The sequence below is a fragment of the Lissotriton vulgaris genome, chromosome 3_1, assembly GCF_964263255.1.
Source record: "Lissotriton vulgaris chromosome 3_1, aLisVul1.2, whole genome shotgun sequence".
Taxonomy (NCBI): domain Eukaryota; kingdom Metazoa; phylum Chordata; class Amphibia; order Caudata; family Salamandridae; genus Lissotriton; species Lissotriton vulgaris.
Window position 1 is genome coordinate 426,747,995 of NC_141689.1, and position 21,236 is coordinate 426,769,230.

The 21,236-nt window shown below is 42.4% G+C and overlaps 1 protein-coding gene across 1 annotated transcript in view; it reads left to right on the top strand.

Moving 5' to 3' along the window:
- Positions 1–21,236, top strand: part of IL31RA (interleukin 31 receptor A) — an 883,863-nt gene that overhangs the window by 585,001 nt on the left and 277,626 nt on the right. The window contains exon 8 of the mRNA XM_086960638.1: positions 1,943–2,025. Coding sequence (XP_086816764.1) covers positions 1,943–2,025 — 83 coding nt within the window. The remainder of the gene's footprint in view (positions 1–1,942; positions 2,026–21,236) is intronic.

Here is a 21,236-nt window from a genome sequence, read left to right on the forward strand (position 1 = left end):
AGTTTAGCACTATACACAATTCCCTTACATTACATTACATTACATCCCACTCGGGGTGACAAATACAAAAACAACAATTGATTGACAGAATGCAGAACAATGTCATACATTCACCCTAGTACAGAGATCTGGGCCTAAATCCATTGTTTTTTTGCTCACCACACAACCCCAGTTCAGTTATGGCCATATGCAAATCAGCCTTGACCCTGTGCTTCATGGGAACAGTCCAGCCCGAACTGCCAAGCCATGTCTTTCCTGGACCGGAATCAAGCATCCAAGGACCGGTTTCTGGCTATCAGCCGTCTTCAGCCAGGATAGCTTGACTCCAGTGGTGTGGAGAGCATGGGACTCATGTCTGAGCATACCCATTCCACTTGGGGTGACAAATGCAAAAACAACAATTGATGGACAGAATGCAGAACAATGTCATACATTCACCCCAGTACAGAGATCTGGGCCTAAATCCATCGTTTTTTTGCTCACCACACCACCCCAGTTCAGACATGGCCATATGACCCTTTGCCTCATGGGAACAGTCCAGCCCGAGCCCTAAATGCAGCACATCAGTGGTGGCGCACAGGTGGGCAGATGAGTCGTAACTCTTCTGGTGCATCCCTGCTGATTAGCAGAGATGCGCCAGAAGTAGTAAATCTGCCCCCGAGAGCCTCTAGCTCACTCACATGCCATGCAGATGTTATGGCAACTAGGAACACTGTCTTCAGTGTGAGGAGCCACAAGAAACAGCTGTGAAGTGGCTTAAATGGAATGCACATCAGAAAAGTGAAGACCAAGGTAGGGTCCCATTGTGGCATGATGAAAGGAGAGGGAGGAAACAAATGTGGTAACCCTTTAAAAAATCGCATGACAACTGGATACTTATACAATGAGGGCTGACACTGCAACTACAAAACAGCAGAGAGAGAGATGAAAGATACCCTTTAACTGTGCCCACAGCCAGCTCTTGCTAAGCTAGGGAAGAAACAAACAAAACATCTGAAAACTTGGCCTGGAGTGGGACCATCTGCCCAGTTCTACACCCAGCCACAAATGTGTCCCAACAACAGGTGTATCCAATTTTTGTCGAGGGATTCCTGGCTGTCAAAATAACAACAGCCAAGTGTGGAGGAAAGTCAAAGGAGTTCACCTGTTGCAGCTTAATCTCAAAGCATGTAGGTATAGGTTTCCACGTCCTGTCTGATGGCTGGGGAATATACAAAAGGTGAGGAATCTGCAGCTAGTCGTCTCTGTCAGAAACTAATTTTTTGATAATACACTTGAACATTGGGCATCCTGTCAAGTACAAAATTATTGATTTTCCATTTGATTGTCTCTTTGATTGGGACAGTCCTTTCAGATTACATATTCTCTTGACTCCACCAGACGACTTTTTAAAACCCTCCATCTCTCAAACTTTAACTTTCAGGCATTTTATATTGCCTTCTGCATTTTTAAACCACCATTTCCAAATACTAAACACAATGTAATGCATGGTCTAGAATCTTATTAAATATTGTACTCTTGCTAATGTTGATTGCTATATTCGTTTTCGGTCTGTCTTGAGTATATTTAAGCATACATATTGATATAAACAACTTGTAATGCCAGTCTTCACCTAATGCTGTTAATCATTTCCCAAAACTAATCGACCAACTAGCCTCATCAGGAAATCGTTATAAATCACGTCTTTCATTGTTTCACTTCTGATTATACTTTGCAGAGTAATGGGAGTTTGAGGTAATGATAATCGAACTTGGCACGAGCAATTGTGAAAGGAAAAGTATAAAACTCAGATACTAAATGCAACAACAAAAGTGTTAAGGCATTTCATACATGGGTTACTTCAAACTCAGACACTAATGAAAACGTATTATTTCAATTGGAAAATAAATCGTCTTCTCAAAAGGCATTTTCTTGATTTGTTATATTTTTTGCCTTTCTCCAGCGCCTTCATCAAAGGTGGACCTTTGGAGAGCTATTGATTCTGGTCCTCCGTATGGAAATCGGTCAGTGCGGCTCATGTGGAAGGTATCAAATTTCGTTTTATGAACTATTATGTAATTAACGGGTGGGAAGAGAAAGGCAAATAACCTGATTTACAAGAGGATTAACTACTTTTGGTAGGTTGTACTAAGTTTTATTGAACCACCACATTTTGAATTGTATGGTGCATGTTATTGTATCTTGGCTGCTCATGCTTCAAATGTGTCAAGACTTTGTCACCTGTGCTTGCATACAGGCGCGGCCGGCATGGCTCACATTTAGGGGGGCGGGAGCTTGGCGGGGGGGACGGGCAAGCGGTCATGCATAGTAGCAAGAAAAAGACTAACACCAATGTATTTGAGACGGATACGTCATTCTGTTGAGGCAACAGCAACCTAAGTGTGGTTGTAATCCCATGAGAGAGACTTGGGAGGTTCATGCGCACTAGTGAATGAAACTGAGTAACGAGCACTCTGTACGGTTCCCAACAGCTTAACTCAAAATCCTTGTAGACCTCAGGGGACTTCTGCAGAGACTGGAAGCAAAGAGCGGGAAACTGAAGCTGCAATAAAGCAAAATATCGTGAAAAGAAAGGGGGATGTTTAAATAATAAACGCAGGGTGTGAGGGATGGGCGAGTGGGTTTAAAATATTTTAAAAAATTAAATAAAACTTACTGTTAGAAATAGGGATTTCTGGTTGGCTAAGGCTTGCGCCAAAGCCAGGCAGAAACCACCACTCTAGTCAGGGCAAGGAAGTCACCCGCCAAAGATTACCCCTGCTCACCCCTTTGGTAGCTTGGCACGAGCAGTCAGGCTTATCCCGGAGTGAGGAGTAAAGCGTTTGCGCGCTCACCCAGCAACAACACCCAAGGCCCACCACAAACGAAACTCCACACAAGGTTATATATAAAAATAGCCTTTATATTATGCCAAACACATTAGATAATAAACACACAATTTACACTGTGCCACTGGCACGGGCAGAATTTACAGGGGATTATGTACACGGGGCAAGGCCACATGGACCACTGTCAGGAATAAGCACTTTTAGATTAGCACTTGGTAGAATTAGCACTTTGTAGGAATAACGCTTAGCACATAGCACATATAATAACTGTAGCACAAAATAGCAAATATAGCACACCACCAGTAACCACTGGTAAAAGGTAAGTACCCACTACGCAATCCTAAACACCTTAGGCAAATATCACGCAGGGAACCATGAACTCACTAGTATAACCTATATTAGGAAAAACAATCTCCTAAGCATAAACACACATGTAGAGGTATAGGCATAAGCATTGCATGAATGTAGAATTCACATTAGGTAAGTATCAAATCTGTGCAAAAATCACATCACTGACCCCGAGCCAACCTGGCCTCTCAGGGACTTACAGGCCCAATGTCCAGAATGTCTGGGCTGGCTGCGCAGACAGCCAAAGAAGATTCGTAAGGGCCTAAACGAAGCAGCTGCTGGGCAGCTGTGGACTGAGCCTGGAACCAGCGTGCCTCCTGGCTCTCCTGTGGGGCTCTCAAAATACAATAGGACCTCAATACAACGTGGGAGCCTCGTGGGCTCGAGGAATAATCACCTGCACCCTCAGGAGCCTCGTGGGCTCTAAACAACAAACTGCCCCCATCGTTGGAGCCACGCACAGGCTCTAAAATAAAATATGCCCCCGTTCACGTTGGAGCCACAGGGCTCTGAAATAAATATGCCCTCTTTGAGCCTTGAGGGCTCTGACAAATGCTGCCAAACTGGGGGGAGCGGCCCGCTGTCAACCGGGGCCGCTCTACCCTCTGAAATACCCCCAAAGAAGTGGGAGCCACAGGGCTCTAAACAAAATGTCCCCGACGTTGGAGTCCCGCTCGGGGGACTCAAAATCAGCCAATGCCCCCTTCGTTGGAGTCCTGCTCGGGGGACTCGAAATCAGCAAATGCACCCTTTGAGCCTTGTGGGAGCGGCCCACTATCCAGTGGGGGCCGCTCAGGGGACAAGCAAGACCCATCTCCCGATGCCCTCTCCTTACTGGGCTCTTCCGGGTGGACACAGCGCTCTCCGCAGGTGGCGGCCGGGGGACTCCCTCCCTACTGGAGTCCTGCTCGCCGGTTGGCCGCATGCACGAGAGCTCCCGATCAGGGCACTCCTCGGCGGCACAACACGGGGTAGGCACCCTTTGTGGATTAGTCATTAAAACTCGGCGATTTGCAGCAGGCAAGGAGGGGTAGGCTTCCGAAGCCGAAATTGGTGGCTGCAAAAAGGGGGGTCAAGTCGCAGGGTGGGCACCTGCGTAACAGAAATAACGTGATGCGGGCAATGAGGGGTAGGCCCCCTCTGGAAAGCACCAATACCGAGCGGGGTAGGCACCCGCCTCAATAATACACCAAATAAAGACGCAGGGTGGGCACCTGCACCAAAAATTAAGCAAGGGGGGATCCCTCTTTCTCCCCCAGCAGCCCGATGCTGCAGAGAGCCTCCTAGGGCAAATCAAGTGCTCCCAGGTGCTGCATTGAAAAATAAAGCGCTCCCATGGACTACAGGAAACAAAGTTGAGGAAAGTCTTGTAGAAGGTGGGGGGGGAAAGGCTGGGCCTAGGGGCCAGCTCACAGGGCCCTCCAGGCAGGGAGGCAGTCCCCAGTGGCGGTCCTCCTGGCGTCCAGCAGCAGGCCCCCCTCAAGATAGGATCAGGAAGAACATTTTGCAAGGGGTCACAGCCCCTTTTTATACACATTAATCCTTTGTCTAGGCTGCAGAGTTAAGGGAAAAACCAGATGCAACTGGTTTTGGAGCACTCTGTTGTGCTCAGCCCTGTCCCCATTCACAGGACAGGCTAGGGTCATTAGTCGCACCACAGGGGGGCGGAGCCAGCATTGTGTAGGGAAAGCCCAGCCCTATTCAAGTCCCAGGTGCACTCCTCCCACCCATCTGGCTGTCAGTCTCTCTATTCACCACCGGGGCAGAACCATTCTGACTCCTGGAGCCAGGCTCACCAGCCAGCTCCAGCCAATCACAAGCCAGTCAGTCATTTCACCTTTATTACACAGACATGCCAACTTCTAGAAGTGGCACTTCCACACTAGACACATTAACGCCGCACACATCATCGCACAGCATTTAATCACACGAGTCCGCACATACCAAACTCGCCCCTGCACTCCCCACGCATCAGGAACTACCATGGACACTCACATCCCCCATGTATTCCTATGGGAGGGCAGGCCAAACTCACAACATGCACTCAGAGTGCGCACGCACTTTACACTGGGACACAGTGAAAATGCGCAGAAGCCAAAAATAACTAACACCAGGTCACAATTAAAAGCAAAAAGTTTAGGGGTGAACCTGCCAGAAGGGCCAAGTCCAACACTTACCTTCCCGGGTCCCGTGTTTTCTAAGCCTCAGCTCTGGCTCCTGCTTTCCCGCCTCTGCAGGAACAGGAAACAGGCAGCCTCCTCACCTCCCAAAAGCCAATCCCTACACTACAATGGCAGTGTTGTGATTGGTTGGGGCGCCGACCGACCATCTATGGGGAGGCTATATTCTCCATTTAGGCTGCATGCAGCCTACATGGAGAAAAGGGAGAGTGCGCATGACTCTTTGGCCGACCAAATAGTCAGGGCCCGCAGCAATGGGCTAGCAACTCCACCCCTGCCCTCGAGCAGACCCCCCCACCAGCCCACCTCCAACCAAACCCTTCTGCTTTCTCGCAGTGCGAGAAGCAGAAACATAAAATGATATTATAAATACTATTTTATGTTTCTGCTTCTCGCACTGCCAGAATGCAGTGGGGTGACACTCCTCCGCCCACATGGAGGAGCTGCCCCTGCTTGCATATGTGTCCACTGCTACCCACTCATTAAAGGCTTTGAACATTAGTATTTCTTTGAATGGTAGAACCTGTCCTGATTGAAAAGTATTTAATGCCTAGAGTATTTAATGAAATCATGATTCCTACTTCTATTCTCCTCTTTGTGTGCTTACTCCTGAAATATGTAGAAATAACCAGACAGATCCTTACCTTGTTTCAATCGTTGACTAGACATTTTCCTTTTATTTTTTCTTTTGGCCTCTCCTCATCTTGTCTCCCAAAAGATGAAATTGGACATTGCCTTCTTGTTGGTTTCACACTCAAACCAATAGACCTCAATGCCATTATTATTTATGGATGTAATGGGATGAGAAAGAGAAAACTCACTGTAATGATGATTGCTGATAAAGGGCATAGACAAAACTCCTTCAGTCCTCATTACCTTGCTTTTTTGAGTTTAGAAATGCTTTATTAAGAGGGAGTAAGGAACAAAAAGCATTTACAACTAATGAAAATAATCATCCTTAAGTCAATCCAAGCAAATATTGAAAAATAAAGTAATATGGATAATACACCAGTCTCTTAAATACAAGGAAGAAAACCAACGCATAGAAACCATTTGACGTAAACATAGCATATACTAATACATGATGAACCTAAGAACTTGAATTGAAATATATAAAATGCATTTTAATCATTTTTATGAGGAGAGAAAGAAGAAAGCAATAAGGAAAGAAAGGAAAAGGAAGAAGGAAGGAGAAGAAAAGGGGGAAGAAGAGAAAGAGGAAAGAAAAATATAATGCTAAATTTAATCATGTAGCAAACAGTTAACAACTATGCAGTATTAAAAATAAATATGTCATAAACATTATAATCTTAAAGGGGGGTCATAGTTAACCTTAGATGTTGATCAAGCTGATTGCCTAGATAGGAATGAGGTAAGGGGTGACCATAATAAATATTTTTTGTTCATTAAAGGGAGAGAAGTAGCATGAGCTTCATCCGATCTATGGTGATGACATAACAGATTCCACCATCCGATGTAAGTAATTTTAATAGTATCCTTCCAATTTGTTGGAAATATTTGTAAAGCCAGAGCAATCGACAAGTCAGTGAATTTCCCAACCATACATTGGGAACTCCAAAGGGGAGAGGAGCCCCCCAGAAAAATGTGCAGGATATCAAAAGAACTGCTTGAAGATAAAATGTTGTTAATCTTATCTCATATACGTAGCCAAAGCTTATTAACTAAAGGGAATTCAAAAACATATGGAGGAGATCACTATTGTCATGAGCAAGACCAACATTTTGTGGTAGTAGAAACTTTGAATTTATATAGACTATTAGGGGTAACATATATGTAAATTGATACTTGTATAGCGCACTACTCACCCGCAAGGGTCTCAAGGCGCTTATATGTATACCGCTGTGGAACCCATCCTGGCTTTCCCTGTGAGGCGTTCACTCCTGGGCACCCCCAAGGTGGAGGCCAGGCATCCTTAGCGTTGTGGGGGCCGTTGTGGAGATTAAGCAAGCTATTGCCCAGAGTTGCAGAGTGGGACTCCATGATTGGAATAGGCACCGAGGCGAGAATTATCAGGTCCGTGGAATTTTGAGCCCAAGACTCGCCGAGGCGGGGAATTGAACCCTGGTCCCAGGCCAGACCTCTGCATCAGGGTCTGCCGCTCTAACCATTGAGCCACACTTCTCCACTCCATATCATCTGTTATAGAAATAATATAATGTTTGTGTTGTACTTGCTGAACGAGAAGAGGTATGGATCTTGGCCCATGCTGATCTCCAAGTATGAGCCGAAAACTCATGCTGAAGATCTTTTTCCCACATCAGCTCTGTTTTTGATTTTGAATTAGACTTAGAGGAACCAATCAATAATTTATATATACCAGAGTCCTTCATTTGTGAAGAAAAATCTTGCGGGAAGAAGGAGGCTATGTGCTTGAAGCAATATCAGGCTGTTGTGAAATATAAAGGATAAGAAGAGGTGTAAGGCGCTGATAATGGGAGGCATAATAAGTAGATATTTTGTATTTTTCTTGAATACCCAAGAAGTCCAGCAGAGAACCATTGTAGAGTAGGTGACCTATGACTATAATTCCCGTATCCATCCATTCCTTCCATAAAAGAACTCTATTATTTAATTGTATGTGTTTATTGTACCAAATTGGAGTTTGTGAAATACTTTCAGAGCAGGAATTGGAGGAGATAATTCAGGGTTTTCCAATAGCTATAGAATGAGTAAGTATTGGAGAAAGAAATACCTTTGGGAGTTGAGTGATGTGAACCATCTCCACGAAAGCAAAGAATGTAAATTGTGTAAGTTCTCGTTGCCCCCAAACTGTAGATGAATCTGCATGGGTTTCCGAAAGTGAAGTCCAAATATGCTTCAGTGTGAAGGCCGAATGATATAATTTAAAGTTGCGAAAGTTAACCCCACCCGTATTTTTGGGTTGTTAAAGGCGGGCTAAGGAGATTCGAGGTTTGAGTTTGTTCCCTAAAAATTGAGTCAAAGAACGATTAATAGTTTTGTAAAAGGTATGTGAAAGAGAAACTGGAAGCATTGACAAATAAAAATTTAAGATTAGTAGCAACCTCAATTTAATTGTGGCTAGCCTACCCTACCAGAACAGAAATAAAGGGGAACAACTCTCTATCAGGGTAGTGATTTTTGTCATAATCTCGTTAAGGTTATTTTAATAATTTCTTTAATAATATTGGAGTAGAGGATGCCTAGACATTTAATACTTTTTGAATTCCACATGAACCCAGAGTCTTTAAAAATATCTGGATGGCAATATTTATTTAGTGGCTTGACATCTGATTTATCTATATTAAGTTTGTATCCCGAAACTGCACAATATGTATTTACTAGTGAAACAAATTCCAGTAAAGCTGTATCAGGATTGGATAGATATAGCAAAATGTCATCAGCATATTCTGTATATTTTGTATCCAAACTTTTAAATTGAAAACCTGAAAAGGCTGGAGATCGGTGAACTGTTTCTAAGAAGGGTTCTAATGATAAAATGAATAAAAGTGGACATAAAGGGCAGCCCTGTCTAGTCCCTCTATGAAGAGGAAAATCGTGGGATTGTTTATCATTGACCCAAATAGTGGTAGAGAGTTCGGAATACAATAACTGAAAATATTGGAGAAAATGAGGACTAAAACCATGCCATTTCAATGCACAAAACATAAATTCCCAATTCGCCCAAACGAAAGCCTTCAAAGTATCTAGAGTTATAGTAGCTAAGGGAGAATTACATTTAGAGGCTAAGTGAATGATGTTAAGCAAGGTTCTAGAATTGTCTGAAATAGATTTTCCCTTCACAAATCCTGATTTATGAATATCGACAAAATCAGGAATAACAGAGTTAATACGGAGTGCCAGCAATTTAGCAAATATCTTACAATCCGTAATAATCAAAGAAATAGGCCTATAATTGCTGCATTGAGAAAGATCTTTATCTTTCTTAGGGAGTAAGCAGAGCATAGCCTGGGAGAACGAACCTTGTGCCCGTCCTGTGGTCAAGAAATGAGCAATAAGATGTGATAACTTAGGAATTAAAAGATGTCTGAAATGTAAATAAAAGCGTACAGTAAGCCATCAGGCCCGGGAGTTTTATCTTTTGGAAGTTGATTGATGGCATTTAAAAAATGTTGTTCTGACAGTGGTGAGTCAAGAGAAGACAGTTGTACACTACTATCAGGAGATTTAGGGATTTCTTGAAAAAAACATCTAATTGTTCATTTGAAGGAGATGATTCTTGGGTATATAGTTTTGTGTAGTATTAATATTTTGGAGTCACTAATATAACTGACAACGGTTGAGTCTGTTATAGCAACAATCTTAGATTTCTGCTTTCTTATTTTAAAGTAATTAGCCAAAGTTTTGCCAGTCTTGTTCCGACCACCTTACATTTTTGCATTAAAATGAAGTAGACTACCACAGCCATTGTCCCAGGATTGTTTGTTGTATAGCAGTTTGGTCTTAGTAAGTTTAACTAACGTATCATTGCAATTAAAGGAGAAATATTCATGTTCTAAAACTTTAATCTGATCTAAAAGTTGAACCTAGGAACCCTCCTCTTCTTTTTTGCTCCAAAATCTAATATAAAAGCCCTTAGGGTTGTTTTAAAGGCATCCCAAATAAAGTTAATGTGTGTGTCTGAGGTAAGATTATTCATAAACAATTCTTATAGAAATATTGTAAATTGTTCTGTAAATTGTTGATCTAGTGGAGAGTGTTGTTAAATCTCCATCTGTGAGTTGGAGGAATGAAGTTGGGATACTCCAGGTGTACAATGGCGGGAGCATGATCCAAGATGAGAATGGAACCTATCTCAGCATGTGTTAGAAATTGAAGGGTATGCTGGATAAAAACATGTAATCTATTCTAGAGTGAGAATTATGAACAGGAGAAAAGAAAGTGAATTCTAGGACATCGGGGTGTGATGCCCTCCAAACATCAGCTTACCCTCTAGTATATGGTTCTCTGAAAGGCTCTGTGCATTTTGGAAGGAATAAATCTTGTCTGAGATCTAAGATCCAGAAATGGGTCCATGAGTTGATTACAGTCTCCCCCACTATGAGATTCTCTGATGCATGGGAAGATAACAGAGAGGAAAAGTCATTCCTGAATAACAAATCTACTCCATTTGGACCGTAGACGTTACAAATAAAAAATTGTGTGTTATTTATCTTAATATCTAACAAAAGCCATCTTCCAGCATCATCTTTAAATACATTCAATAGCTGAATACTTAACGATTTATGAAACAATATAAGAACACCATTTTCTGTTATTTACAGCAGTGGAACTAAAAACACTCCCAACCCATTGTCTTCATATGGAAGCTATGTCTTGTTCTTTATGGTGAGTCTCTTGTAATAAAGCAATTTGGCAGTTTAATTTTGATAAATGAGACAATACCCTTTGCTTTTTAACCGGGTTACGAAGACATTTAACATTTCATGACACAATACGTAAATTACTCATGGAGAAGAACCTAAGGAATAGTTAGAGAACAAACAGTGGAAAGACTTACAGTAAAGATGAGATTTATCCATTCAAGAGAAGTCCGGTGGAAAAAGTTGGAAGAAGACAAGAAAAAAAGTTACATAAAGAAAGTTCGCTACATAGTAGAAAAAAGAGGAAAGGGAAAGTTAAAGAGAGAAACAAGAGGAAATGAGATGAAGAGGAGAAGGGAATTAGGGAAGAACAAGGTCTCCCCTGATGTAAATAGAAAAGAGAGATTACAGAAAGCAATTGGACTTTAGTCATAAGAATGAAGACCAAAAAAGACATTAATGTTGAGGGGGCGGAAACGAGAAGAAAAACGAAACAGACGCCGCTGAAAAGATCGAGACACCGAGATTAAATGATCAAAGTATCAACAAGTGTGAAGGGAATACTATAAAACAAAAAGAACATAACAATCACAGTGCTAATGGAACTTACCAAACAGCAAGGGGACTGCATAGCTGAACAAGACGTAGACATTAGGACTAGGAGACGATATGAATGAAGATACATACATCAAAACAAGAGAGAGCCAGGGACCTGTAAAAAAGAAAAAAACAAATTGCCACATTTTAGGAGTTACTGAGTTACATTTCTTCTCCCTTGTGCATATGTATGAATTTCTTTAGCTCTATGGGGTCTGTAAAAGTGACAGTCCTATCCTTGTAAGTGACCTTGAAAAAGCAAGGATGTATAGGTCTGGAACGAGCTTTCATGGATCGCAGCGTAGGTCTGAGGTGTAAAAATTCCTTCCAGCGGTGAGCTGTATCACTGGAGACATCCTGACTGAAGAAAATCTTCTGAACAGAGCACAGCATTTGTTTGCATTGTTTAGCCGCTGTGAGTATCATCATTAGATCCAAATATTGAAGAAAATAGGCAATGATCCCTCATGGTCTATGTGAGGTTGACGCACCAAGGGGGCCAATCCTGTGTGCTCTTTGGATATTGCGATCTGCAAGAGTCAGTAGACCAACTATTTTTGGTATATGGATCTTTGAGAAGTTGATCATGTCGAAGCCTTCAGAACCTTCTGGTATGCCATATATGCGTAGATTATTGCTCCTGTTTCGGTTCTTCCGGTCCTCTGTTAGTTTCTTTAGCTGAGATACTTCTTTTGATAGGTTATCATCCTGAACGTCGCTAACCTTCTGTTTAACCTCTAAGTCTAGATTCCGGATTTTTTTTTTATTCAGTGTTTTATATAGTGCGGACATGACCCAATAGGGTATCAGAGCGATTCACAGTTACTTAGTCTTAATCTTAGTACAGCAAGTTTGTCACGAGCATAAGCAAATAAAGAGCGTACAAAACTTTGGGAGAAACAATTGTGCTTACAAGCTCATATGTATATATACATTGATTTTAGCTAGAAACATTTGTGCTTTGAAGATGATCATTTCTCTTCAATTCTCTGAAGCGTTGCATTGTTATCCATCATAAAAGGTTTTCTGGTTTTCAACTCATCCATGATGTCTTCCAGAGTCAAAGGCAAAACTGATTTGTTCGGAGAAGAGGGATCCTTTTTAGCTTTTTTTTTTGGATTACCTCCAGGGTCTTTGCGACTATTAGCAGTGGGGTTGCTGGTAGACTGAGATTTAGTTGACTCCACCACCTCCATATTTTTATTGAGCGGAATCCTTCAGTAACCACGAAGACAAGTTAGAAACAGTACAACCTAAGTGAAGAGGACCAGTAAAACAGGCCAATTGAAAGATAAACAAAAAAGATGTATGAAATGTCTCTTTCAATTATGACAATTAAAAAATGCCAGTATGCTTCTGTAAGGTCAACACTTTATGTACTTATAAGAGCTACGCTGCCCTTTTAGTTTGTCCATAAAATATTATAAACATGGGAAAGTCTATAAACAGAGTCTCTTTATTTTTCCCGCAAATATTGCCATATGGAAGAAGAAAAGCAGTGAGCGCATAAACCTCTGAGGAAAAACAAGCCGAGAAGCTCTCAAAATGGCAGCTGCTAAACGAAGCGTGCCGGGAGCAGCAAGAGAAAAGCTAGTAAAAAGAAAAATAGACCAATTCAAGGTCTATAAACCTACGCTGCCGCTCCAGGGGGGCTCTGATGCCATCCGCTGGATCGACATTCCTGCACAGTGCCGGTAAACTATCCTCCGAAGAGAAAAAGATCCTCAGTGTGATGGAGGAAAACTATCGAGCGGCCATCTTGCATCGCTGCCGACGCGCGCCTCCCCTCATTACCTTGCTTAATTCAGAAAATATACCGAAAGAAGGTTCTCGTTTTCAAATTCAATCTAACTGCCCGAGAAGATTCTCAAAAGGGAACCAACAAACACAAGGTCATAATTCTCCAATTGGGGCACATTAGAGGCACTAGGAACTGATGTTTTTTAGATCAATTGAAACACCCCCCTAACTTGCCACTACCACACCTGCATTACATGCACTTCTTCTTTTGAGAGGTCATCATGATACTGATGCCCCAATCACTCAAATTTTAAACTGAGCGCCTGGTGCATCTCATTGAGGTCACATTGGCCCTTGGGCATTCCACAATAGCTAGACTTGTATCTTCTGTCATACTGAATCTCTGGCTACTTAGTAAAGGAGGGGAAAACAAGAGTTTGGTATCCACACTACCATGATCACGATAGCCTTTAGCATCTGCTTGCTGGTCTTTGATCACTATTTTCAGGATTAGCAGAAAGGCTTCCAAGGCATACAAAAGACCGTTCAGAAGAATAAGGCATTTATCTCATACTAATGGATCAGGACACTAAACAGAGTAAAGAATAACTCTCTTCTCACTGTACACAAACAGGTCCAGTATCTGATGTCTGGAACATATACCCTATTTGACCAGCATGTTTCCCTGGAAAGTATAAAGGCTTGTATTGTGGGAAACACCCAAAAGACCTGGTTAGCCACTTTATTATCCTGTTAATGGCAGTCTGTGTTGAGACTAGGGTGACTTCCACAAACTACATAATCTAGTACTGTCATGGGCCATGTACAGTGCTTCCTATCTAGACCAGCACTGTTAGATAAACTATTTAACTAAGTTTTAAGTTGTCTCTATTGCTATCAGTACACTACAAATTGCACATTGACCGTACACCTTTTGACAGTGGTTAACTTAATCAAGAACATCATGGAATGCCATGGATATTCTGCATAATGGAATCTAGGCAAAGACGTCCACTGTTTATGCTCCCCATTATTACCAAGGTGTATTTTCATATTAGCAACAGATAAATATGGAGTGCCCAGCGTGATCCTTTGTCTTATTATTTTTTATTTTCACGTGTATTATTTGACTGTGGGTACAGTGAATATGTACATGCATGAACATGCCAAGGATGAGTAACCTCATCGTAATGCAGCTGAAGGAAATGGAGCTAGAATCAGAAGATTGTGAAAATTAACTTGTTATGATATTTCGAAAAGTCAGAAATGAGGAGATATCCTGTGCTTTGTTTACAATGCTCTAAGAGATCTGTGAAGTATTTGTTAGAAGATTCTATAGGTATTGGATGATATTTAAGATTTGTGAACATACGTCTTGTCATTCAGAGAGACCACTTAGTAGTTTTGATGATTTGTGTATCACTGTATTAGACTGGAAAGTGGATTCTGGAAAATACTGTATTTTAAATAAACTGAAGGCAATTGCTAGTCACACTAAACAGTATTCAGATATAAATTGAGGCTGATAAACAAAATGAGCCCCCTGATATGTCTGAACCAGCATATAACATTGTTTCATGAATAAAATATTCCCCTATTGACCTAAAGAAAGCACATTTGTATTGACTTTAAAATATTAAGAATTTTGAATAGCATGCTAGAATTGTGGGGTTAAGTAGTTATTATCAACTCAAAAAGATAAGAGGGACAGAGAAGCAGAGATTCATTTGGCGTCCAAAGTTAACTGTCTCGTAATCAAAAGGGAAGTAATCACTTGTGTCAATATTCCAGATTCTCAAGAGAATTGTATCGAAGACCCTCAACCACACATGCACAGTATGCGGTATGTGTTTTTTTACCCGCTCATGTAGTTAGGTGGATAGTATCATCATTTGGTCTTAACCCTTGACGGTGTGGTACTCCAAGTGATTTACTGTCCTCTATCTGGTGGGAGACTGTCTGAGTAGTGGCAGCCGTGAAAATGATTACAAATATCTCCTTTCCTGTATGGAAAATGTATTAGTCGGGAAAGGGATATGATTAAAGGAAACAGCGGTGCTTAAGTGGGTTATTGGTCCACTACACCTCATGTGAGGTCAACATGTTTCATCCAGAGAATGTCCATTCGGGTCAGGTGGCCTTCATCAAGACTAGAATGTGAGTGAGTGATCTAGATTTTAGAACACTCCATGTTTAATAGGGGTAAGTTGAATCACTTACCATACTTAGTCAGGGAGCACAGTTGTTCATAGCTAATATAGTCATAGGCGGCACAGACTTTTATCTATGACTTTAAATAGAGGCTGATAATGATGATCCTAAATGACACCCATCTCCTCACTGAGGACTTCAGCAGTGCCTGTGGAGACGGCTGTCATTAAGGATCACATAACATCTGCATGTCCATATAACTATAAATGTATGGTATGCAAAAGTGGACCAATATTAAAGCATTCGTTGATGGGATTTAGCTTAGTTTAGCAAGCAGAATAAAAGTGAGGGGTCTGGGATAAAGGGGCCGACCACTGCCCTCCCAGTAAAAGTGAACCCACAATAAAACCAAAATGGATCCACAGGAGGAGCACACAGGTGTCACATCACTGCCTTCCTAAAGGGAACTCACACTAAAAATAGTAGGACTCCAGGGATTGTTGGCTTACTCTTTTATTTCCAGAAAAATGTGGGCCAGCTAAAATAAGGAATCATGTGGGATACTCGCTACATCTCTCAAGTCCCTCACGAAGATGCCTTTGTTAAACAGAGACTGCGACAGTGAGTCTGTAGTCTGGTAGCAACTAGGTCATGGGCCTGGAATGAGATGTTCTTTTACCTAGTGTACACTGATGCAACAGTACACAATCATTTTGAGTATGCACATCATATGTGAACCAGTGTACTTGTTACCGTCATCTGTTTATCGAGCCTAAACTGTGATGCTGGCAATATCCAACATTTTCTTCATGAGTTAGAAGCATGTGGCATTGGCGTCCTGGATGTGCCAGTACATGTGAGGTGGAGGTGTTGTAGAATAATACACCATTGTTACCGTGAGACAGTATAATTGGCTGTCCAAGTGCTACTAGTCCATGGCATTGCACTTTTTTATACATCTCAATCACTGCCATTTCTAATGCCCCTTAACCCTGCTGACCCTATATTATCAGATAGTTAAGGATAAGGGTTGGCAGGATTGGAGATGTGTTAACCTCAAGAACATATAAGGCAAAGTGTCCCAACAGAAAAGAGTTCTGACAGCAAATAAATCATCATAGTCAATGAAAAAGATTGGAGTCCAGTGAGTTTAGAAACCATGAAGGTTTAATTTAAAATTAGGAATTAATACAGAAGGCAAAAATATAAGGTTAATCAGAACGCATGGAAAGTCAGTATAGGGAATTAGCATAAAGTAGTAATAAATACAGAAAGAATAAGTCAAGGCAAAAATATTCTAAGCCAAAAGTATGAGACAAGCCAGCATGGGTTTAGTCTCCAAGGTCAGGGACTCAGAAGAATGGTTCACTTCCAAATGTTCAATTTTTCTAGACAAATTCACAAAAGAAGTCAACGGAAATGACACGTTCAGCATAAGGTGAGGAATGCTGAACAAATCAAATTTTTGAATTATACATCATCCGTTGCCACCATTCCAGCACCATTCCCTCACTGAGCATTATAATCCCCTATTCTAACCTAACATAATTGGATGTTGCAGTACAAACTTGGATAACAAAAACTATGGAAGACACATAAGAAATGATACAGGCAGGAAGGGCCCTGACGGTTACAAGAACCTATCTTCGTAGTTTTTCTACAACAACTAGTCCATACAGATGAACAGTGCACAGTTTGGATATATGCGGTGCCAGCGGGATAAGTGAAAACACACATCATGGCTGCGTTTTAGAATACAAGATGTACATGAGGGGTAGTTGTAAAAGGTGCAGTGTTTTCATTTTTTGTGGAGAAAAGTTCAACATATTAAGCACACATTTCTAAATAAATCAAAATAATTTCTTACAATACTGTCTGGTGGATTGTGCCCACTGTCCTGGGGGGTACAGTTCATGACCTTTCAGTTGCAACAGAGAGTGGTACCCCTAGAATATATCATGCTTTCTGATCAAGGGATTATTTCATTTCCAACACTGTCCTTGCCCTCTTCATCCATTCATGCACTCACCCATTCATCTACCCATTCATCCATGCGCTCAATCTTTCGCTCATTCACTGGACCTACCTGTTCACTGACCATTCTCCCACCCTGACCATTGTTGCTCCAGCTTCGTCACCCTATGTTGCCCCCATACACTGCCAATTTCCCTTTATCCATTAATGCACTAATTTTTTCATCTTGCCATTCATCTGTATCCCCTCAGTATTTCATCCATTGACGCACTCATTCTCACCTTCATGTCAACCACTCACACATTCACACAATAAATAAACTAAGAAGAAGCTCTGTAGTGTAGTTCCTATATTCCCAATAGGCTCTGAGCATTGGAATAATATATCCTATTGATTTGACGAATATACTAAACTTAGGGGCCTATTACGATGGAGGATTTTCCGCATCCTCCGGGCCGGCGGAAGCCACCGCCGGCCCGGAGGATGCGGAAAATCCTCTGCGGACCCACCAAAGACCCACCGCCACATTAGGATGGCTGGTGGGTCCTGGTTTCCGTCCGCAGCTTTTCCGCCGCGGTTGGCTTACAACCGTGGCGGAAAAGCTCTAATATGGTGACGGTGTCTCTCAGACACCGTCAGCCAGATTAGGATGGGCTGTCAAACATGCTTTTCCGCGGCGGCTTTTCCGCCGTGGAAAAGCATGTGTAACTTCACTGCGGGGGCCCGTTGCGGGCCCCCTAGGTGAAGGGGGGGGTGGGGGGCGCACATGGGGGGTACCTATGGGACCCCCCTGCATTTGTATGCAGAAAGCGGCAGGCACTGCGCTGTGCCTGCCACTTTCTACATACAAATGCTATGCGTGCATTTGTAACATTGCTGCGGGTACAGCTTGAAGCTGCACCCGCCGCAATGTTAAAAATAGAGGATGTGACCGCCAGGGTGGCGGTCACATCCTAATTGCACAGGAGGGAACTCCGCAGCCCATGCGGAGGTTCCCTCCTACTCTATGGTGGCGGACGGACTCAGGTCCGTCCGCCATCATAATCGGCCCCTTAATTGGGTGTGTGCCAGCTAACTCTGAGATCACTAGAAACTTTCTCGAATAGACAAGAAGGGATTGGTTTCCCAAGAATACAAATATATCGCTCAGAGTCACGGAAACAATAGATAAGTATTTCACTCAGTCAATCGTGCCTGCTTCGTTTCTCCAGAGTTGCAGAGAAATAGTGAGACGGGCGTTTTCAATAAAAAGGGTTTATTGAACAGTCTTCTTTCTCATGCAAGAGAGGTGAACTGCTACAATCGTTATTCAGACTGCAAAGTATAATGCGTACAGCGTAAACAGTAATATGAAATAATTCTGTAAGAGCATTGTATGGTTTCTAAACCATATAAAAATACATACATAAATAACATTGACTAAAATATTTAACTGGTGCTTAGAAAATACGCCTACCCCAAAGTACCTAACCTAAGTCTAGTACGAGGGAAGAAGTAAGTATTGTGTAGCATAGGTTTAGTTTTGCCAAGAATCTACCAAAGGTTTTTCTAGGTTCTATTCAGCTCCATACCTTGTTTAGAATGAAGGAGGTCTGGTATCTCTGTCTCGGGACTAGATTTCCCAACAGCCCGCAAGGGGAGCCGGAAACACTGGAGCTGGATTCTCGGCAGGAGAAGGGCAGCTTCCTGATCAGTGCGTTCGCTTTGTCTGCTCTTGCTGTTGCGAGCTGCATCAGGCAAGTAGGTCTTCGAACTGCTCCGAACCACTGTATCTTGCTAGAGCAAGTGAAGGTATATTTATACCTTGAAGGTGTTTAGGAATGCCATAGTTTGATGTAAAGTCGGGCATATGAACTTCAGGAAAGAACCCCTAGGGAATAGTTGCTCTTTGTAAAGTAACTGAGTTCTTGGACAAATCAAAATTCAAGCAAGGGGAAGTCCCTGACTGCTTAAGCTGGTTTTTGCAAGAAGTTGTTGTGACGTTTGGTACGGGTGGAAGTAGCCATGGTGTATTTGGGTAGCATGGGCTATGCCTAAATAAGGGTTTATTTTCTATGCCTATATAAGGGCAATGTGAATTGCACCTATATATGGGCATGAATCGGGAAAATTCACTCGGAGCTTAAAACGCCACACATCAGCTCTTTCACTTATAAGCCGGGCGTGTCAGCTTTGCCAATGCTTGTTGTGGTCTGGAAGCTTTTCCATCTTTTCTGTCCTTCTCATTTGTGCCAACAAACCAGAGTGGACATACCAGAATTGGATATATCACTGTCACTGCAGCTACTGCTGTTGCTTCTTCACAATTTACTTTAAAGTGTAGGCATGCCTATGTTTACTCACTACACCTATTAAAGTCTCACCTGAAATGTCTCTTAAGACAACTGAGTATCAGACACAATAAGAAAATAATACATTTAGGGGCATATTCACAAGGACTTTTCTCCGAATTATCCCCACTTTAACGCATCAAAAGTGGTGATAGAATTAACACCCCATTCACAAGCTGGTGCAAACAGCAGACAACACCAGTATTCTCGCGATAACTACCCCCAAATTTATCTCCACGGTGGACACCACCAACTAACACTAATAAGATGCAAAGTAGGCGTTCCCGTGCAAAAACACATGAGAAAACCACAACACCACATTCACAACGAACTGCCGGATCTGCGAAGCGAAGCAAAACCCGGGGATAACCCGCAGTAGCACCAGGGATTTTACACCTGCCTTTTGCTGGTGTTAAGCAGGACGACTACCTGCAGCATGGAAGGGAACACAGCCAGGAGCCTTTTAAGATGCAGGTATTCCAAATGGAAGGTGTCTGCCTAAGTTAGCACCACTAAAATGACAGTATTTTTGGTTGAAACAAATGGTCAGACTTCGAGGAAGCTGATTGCCGCGGTCACCATGCTGCTAGTCTCACACTGACACCTGGCTTCCAGCAGGGGCAGTGTTGGGCCGGGAGCTAAAAGTAGTGATGATGGGACATTTCAGCCGATAATTGGCCATTCACAACGTATCGCCGGCTAACGCAGGATTTTAATTTGCCATCGCGATGATTAGTACATGGGTTTAACACCCCTTACCTGTTACTATCACCATGTACCGCGGGCTTGAAAATACCTGCTAACATGGCACTATTAATCAGGGTTAGGCAGTGTTAACTTTTCTTGCGATGACTGACGATGGCGATAGCTATCGCCCGTCTTTGTGAATATCCCCATTACAGTTTCAGTGGCTGGAATTAATTCCACCAATCACTTTCTTGTTTTTCTCCACTTCTATAATATTGCAGCCTGCAAACACATAACGCATAATTGTCATTCAGAGCTCTAGACTATGTTGGAAGTGCCCTAGGTATGTAATGCCAGCACACCAAAACATTGATCACCACTCTTGCATGAGACAGCAGCAGTCAGGCCAATACCTAAGGTTTCTTATTGCGATTTCCTGCCGTTAGTATGTTGATGCAGTTGGAGAATCTTGTTCAAATATGATTGCTGATTGGTTAACCTTTTATTGGCCTCAATGAAATATTGTAGTTATTCTTTTTAAAAGTGACATCACAGGGTTGAAAAAAGGTATGGTAGCAGAATGCCTTAGTCAAAATAGGGGCGCCTCATTTACAAGCAGGGTAGTGCAGCAAGTCATTTTGTTGCTCTGCCCTGCATCAAAAGAAAATCTCTCATGGCATAAGTGGCTGCCTTGCCTCCTCACAGGCACCCTTGCATCATGGTACAAGAGTGTCCATGTTGTTGGAATGATTGTTTTTGTGCAGGAAGGGACACCATCCTGCACAAGAACAATCAATAGAGGCATTCTGCTTCTTTGATGTGTGCTGCAGAATGGGGTCCCCGGAGCCCCCTGGCTTGCCACTCCATTAAATTTTGACTGGACCCTGGGAAGCTCTTACAAATATAAACATACCAGGTACCCCAATTGAAGCTCCACGTCACTAGAGCACAAACAATCCTAACTTCTTGGGCATTGGTGAAGGCAACACAAGTGTGTTTCCTCTTGTATTCCACATTGAAAAACTATCTGAAATCCTTATTGGAAGAGACTCCATCATTGATCTATTGGAGCACAAACTGATGTGGGGGGACCGTGAT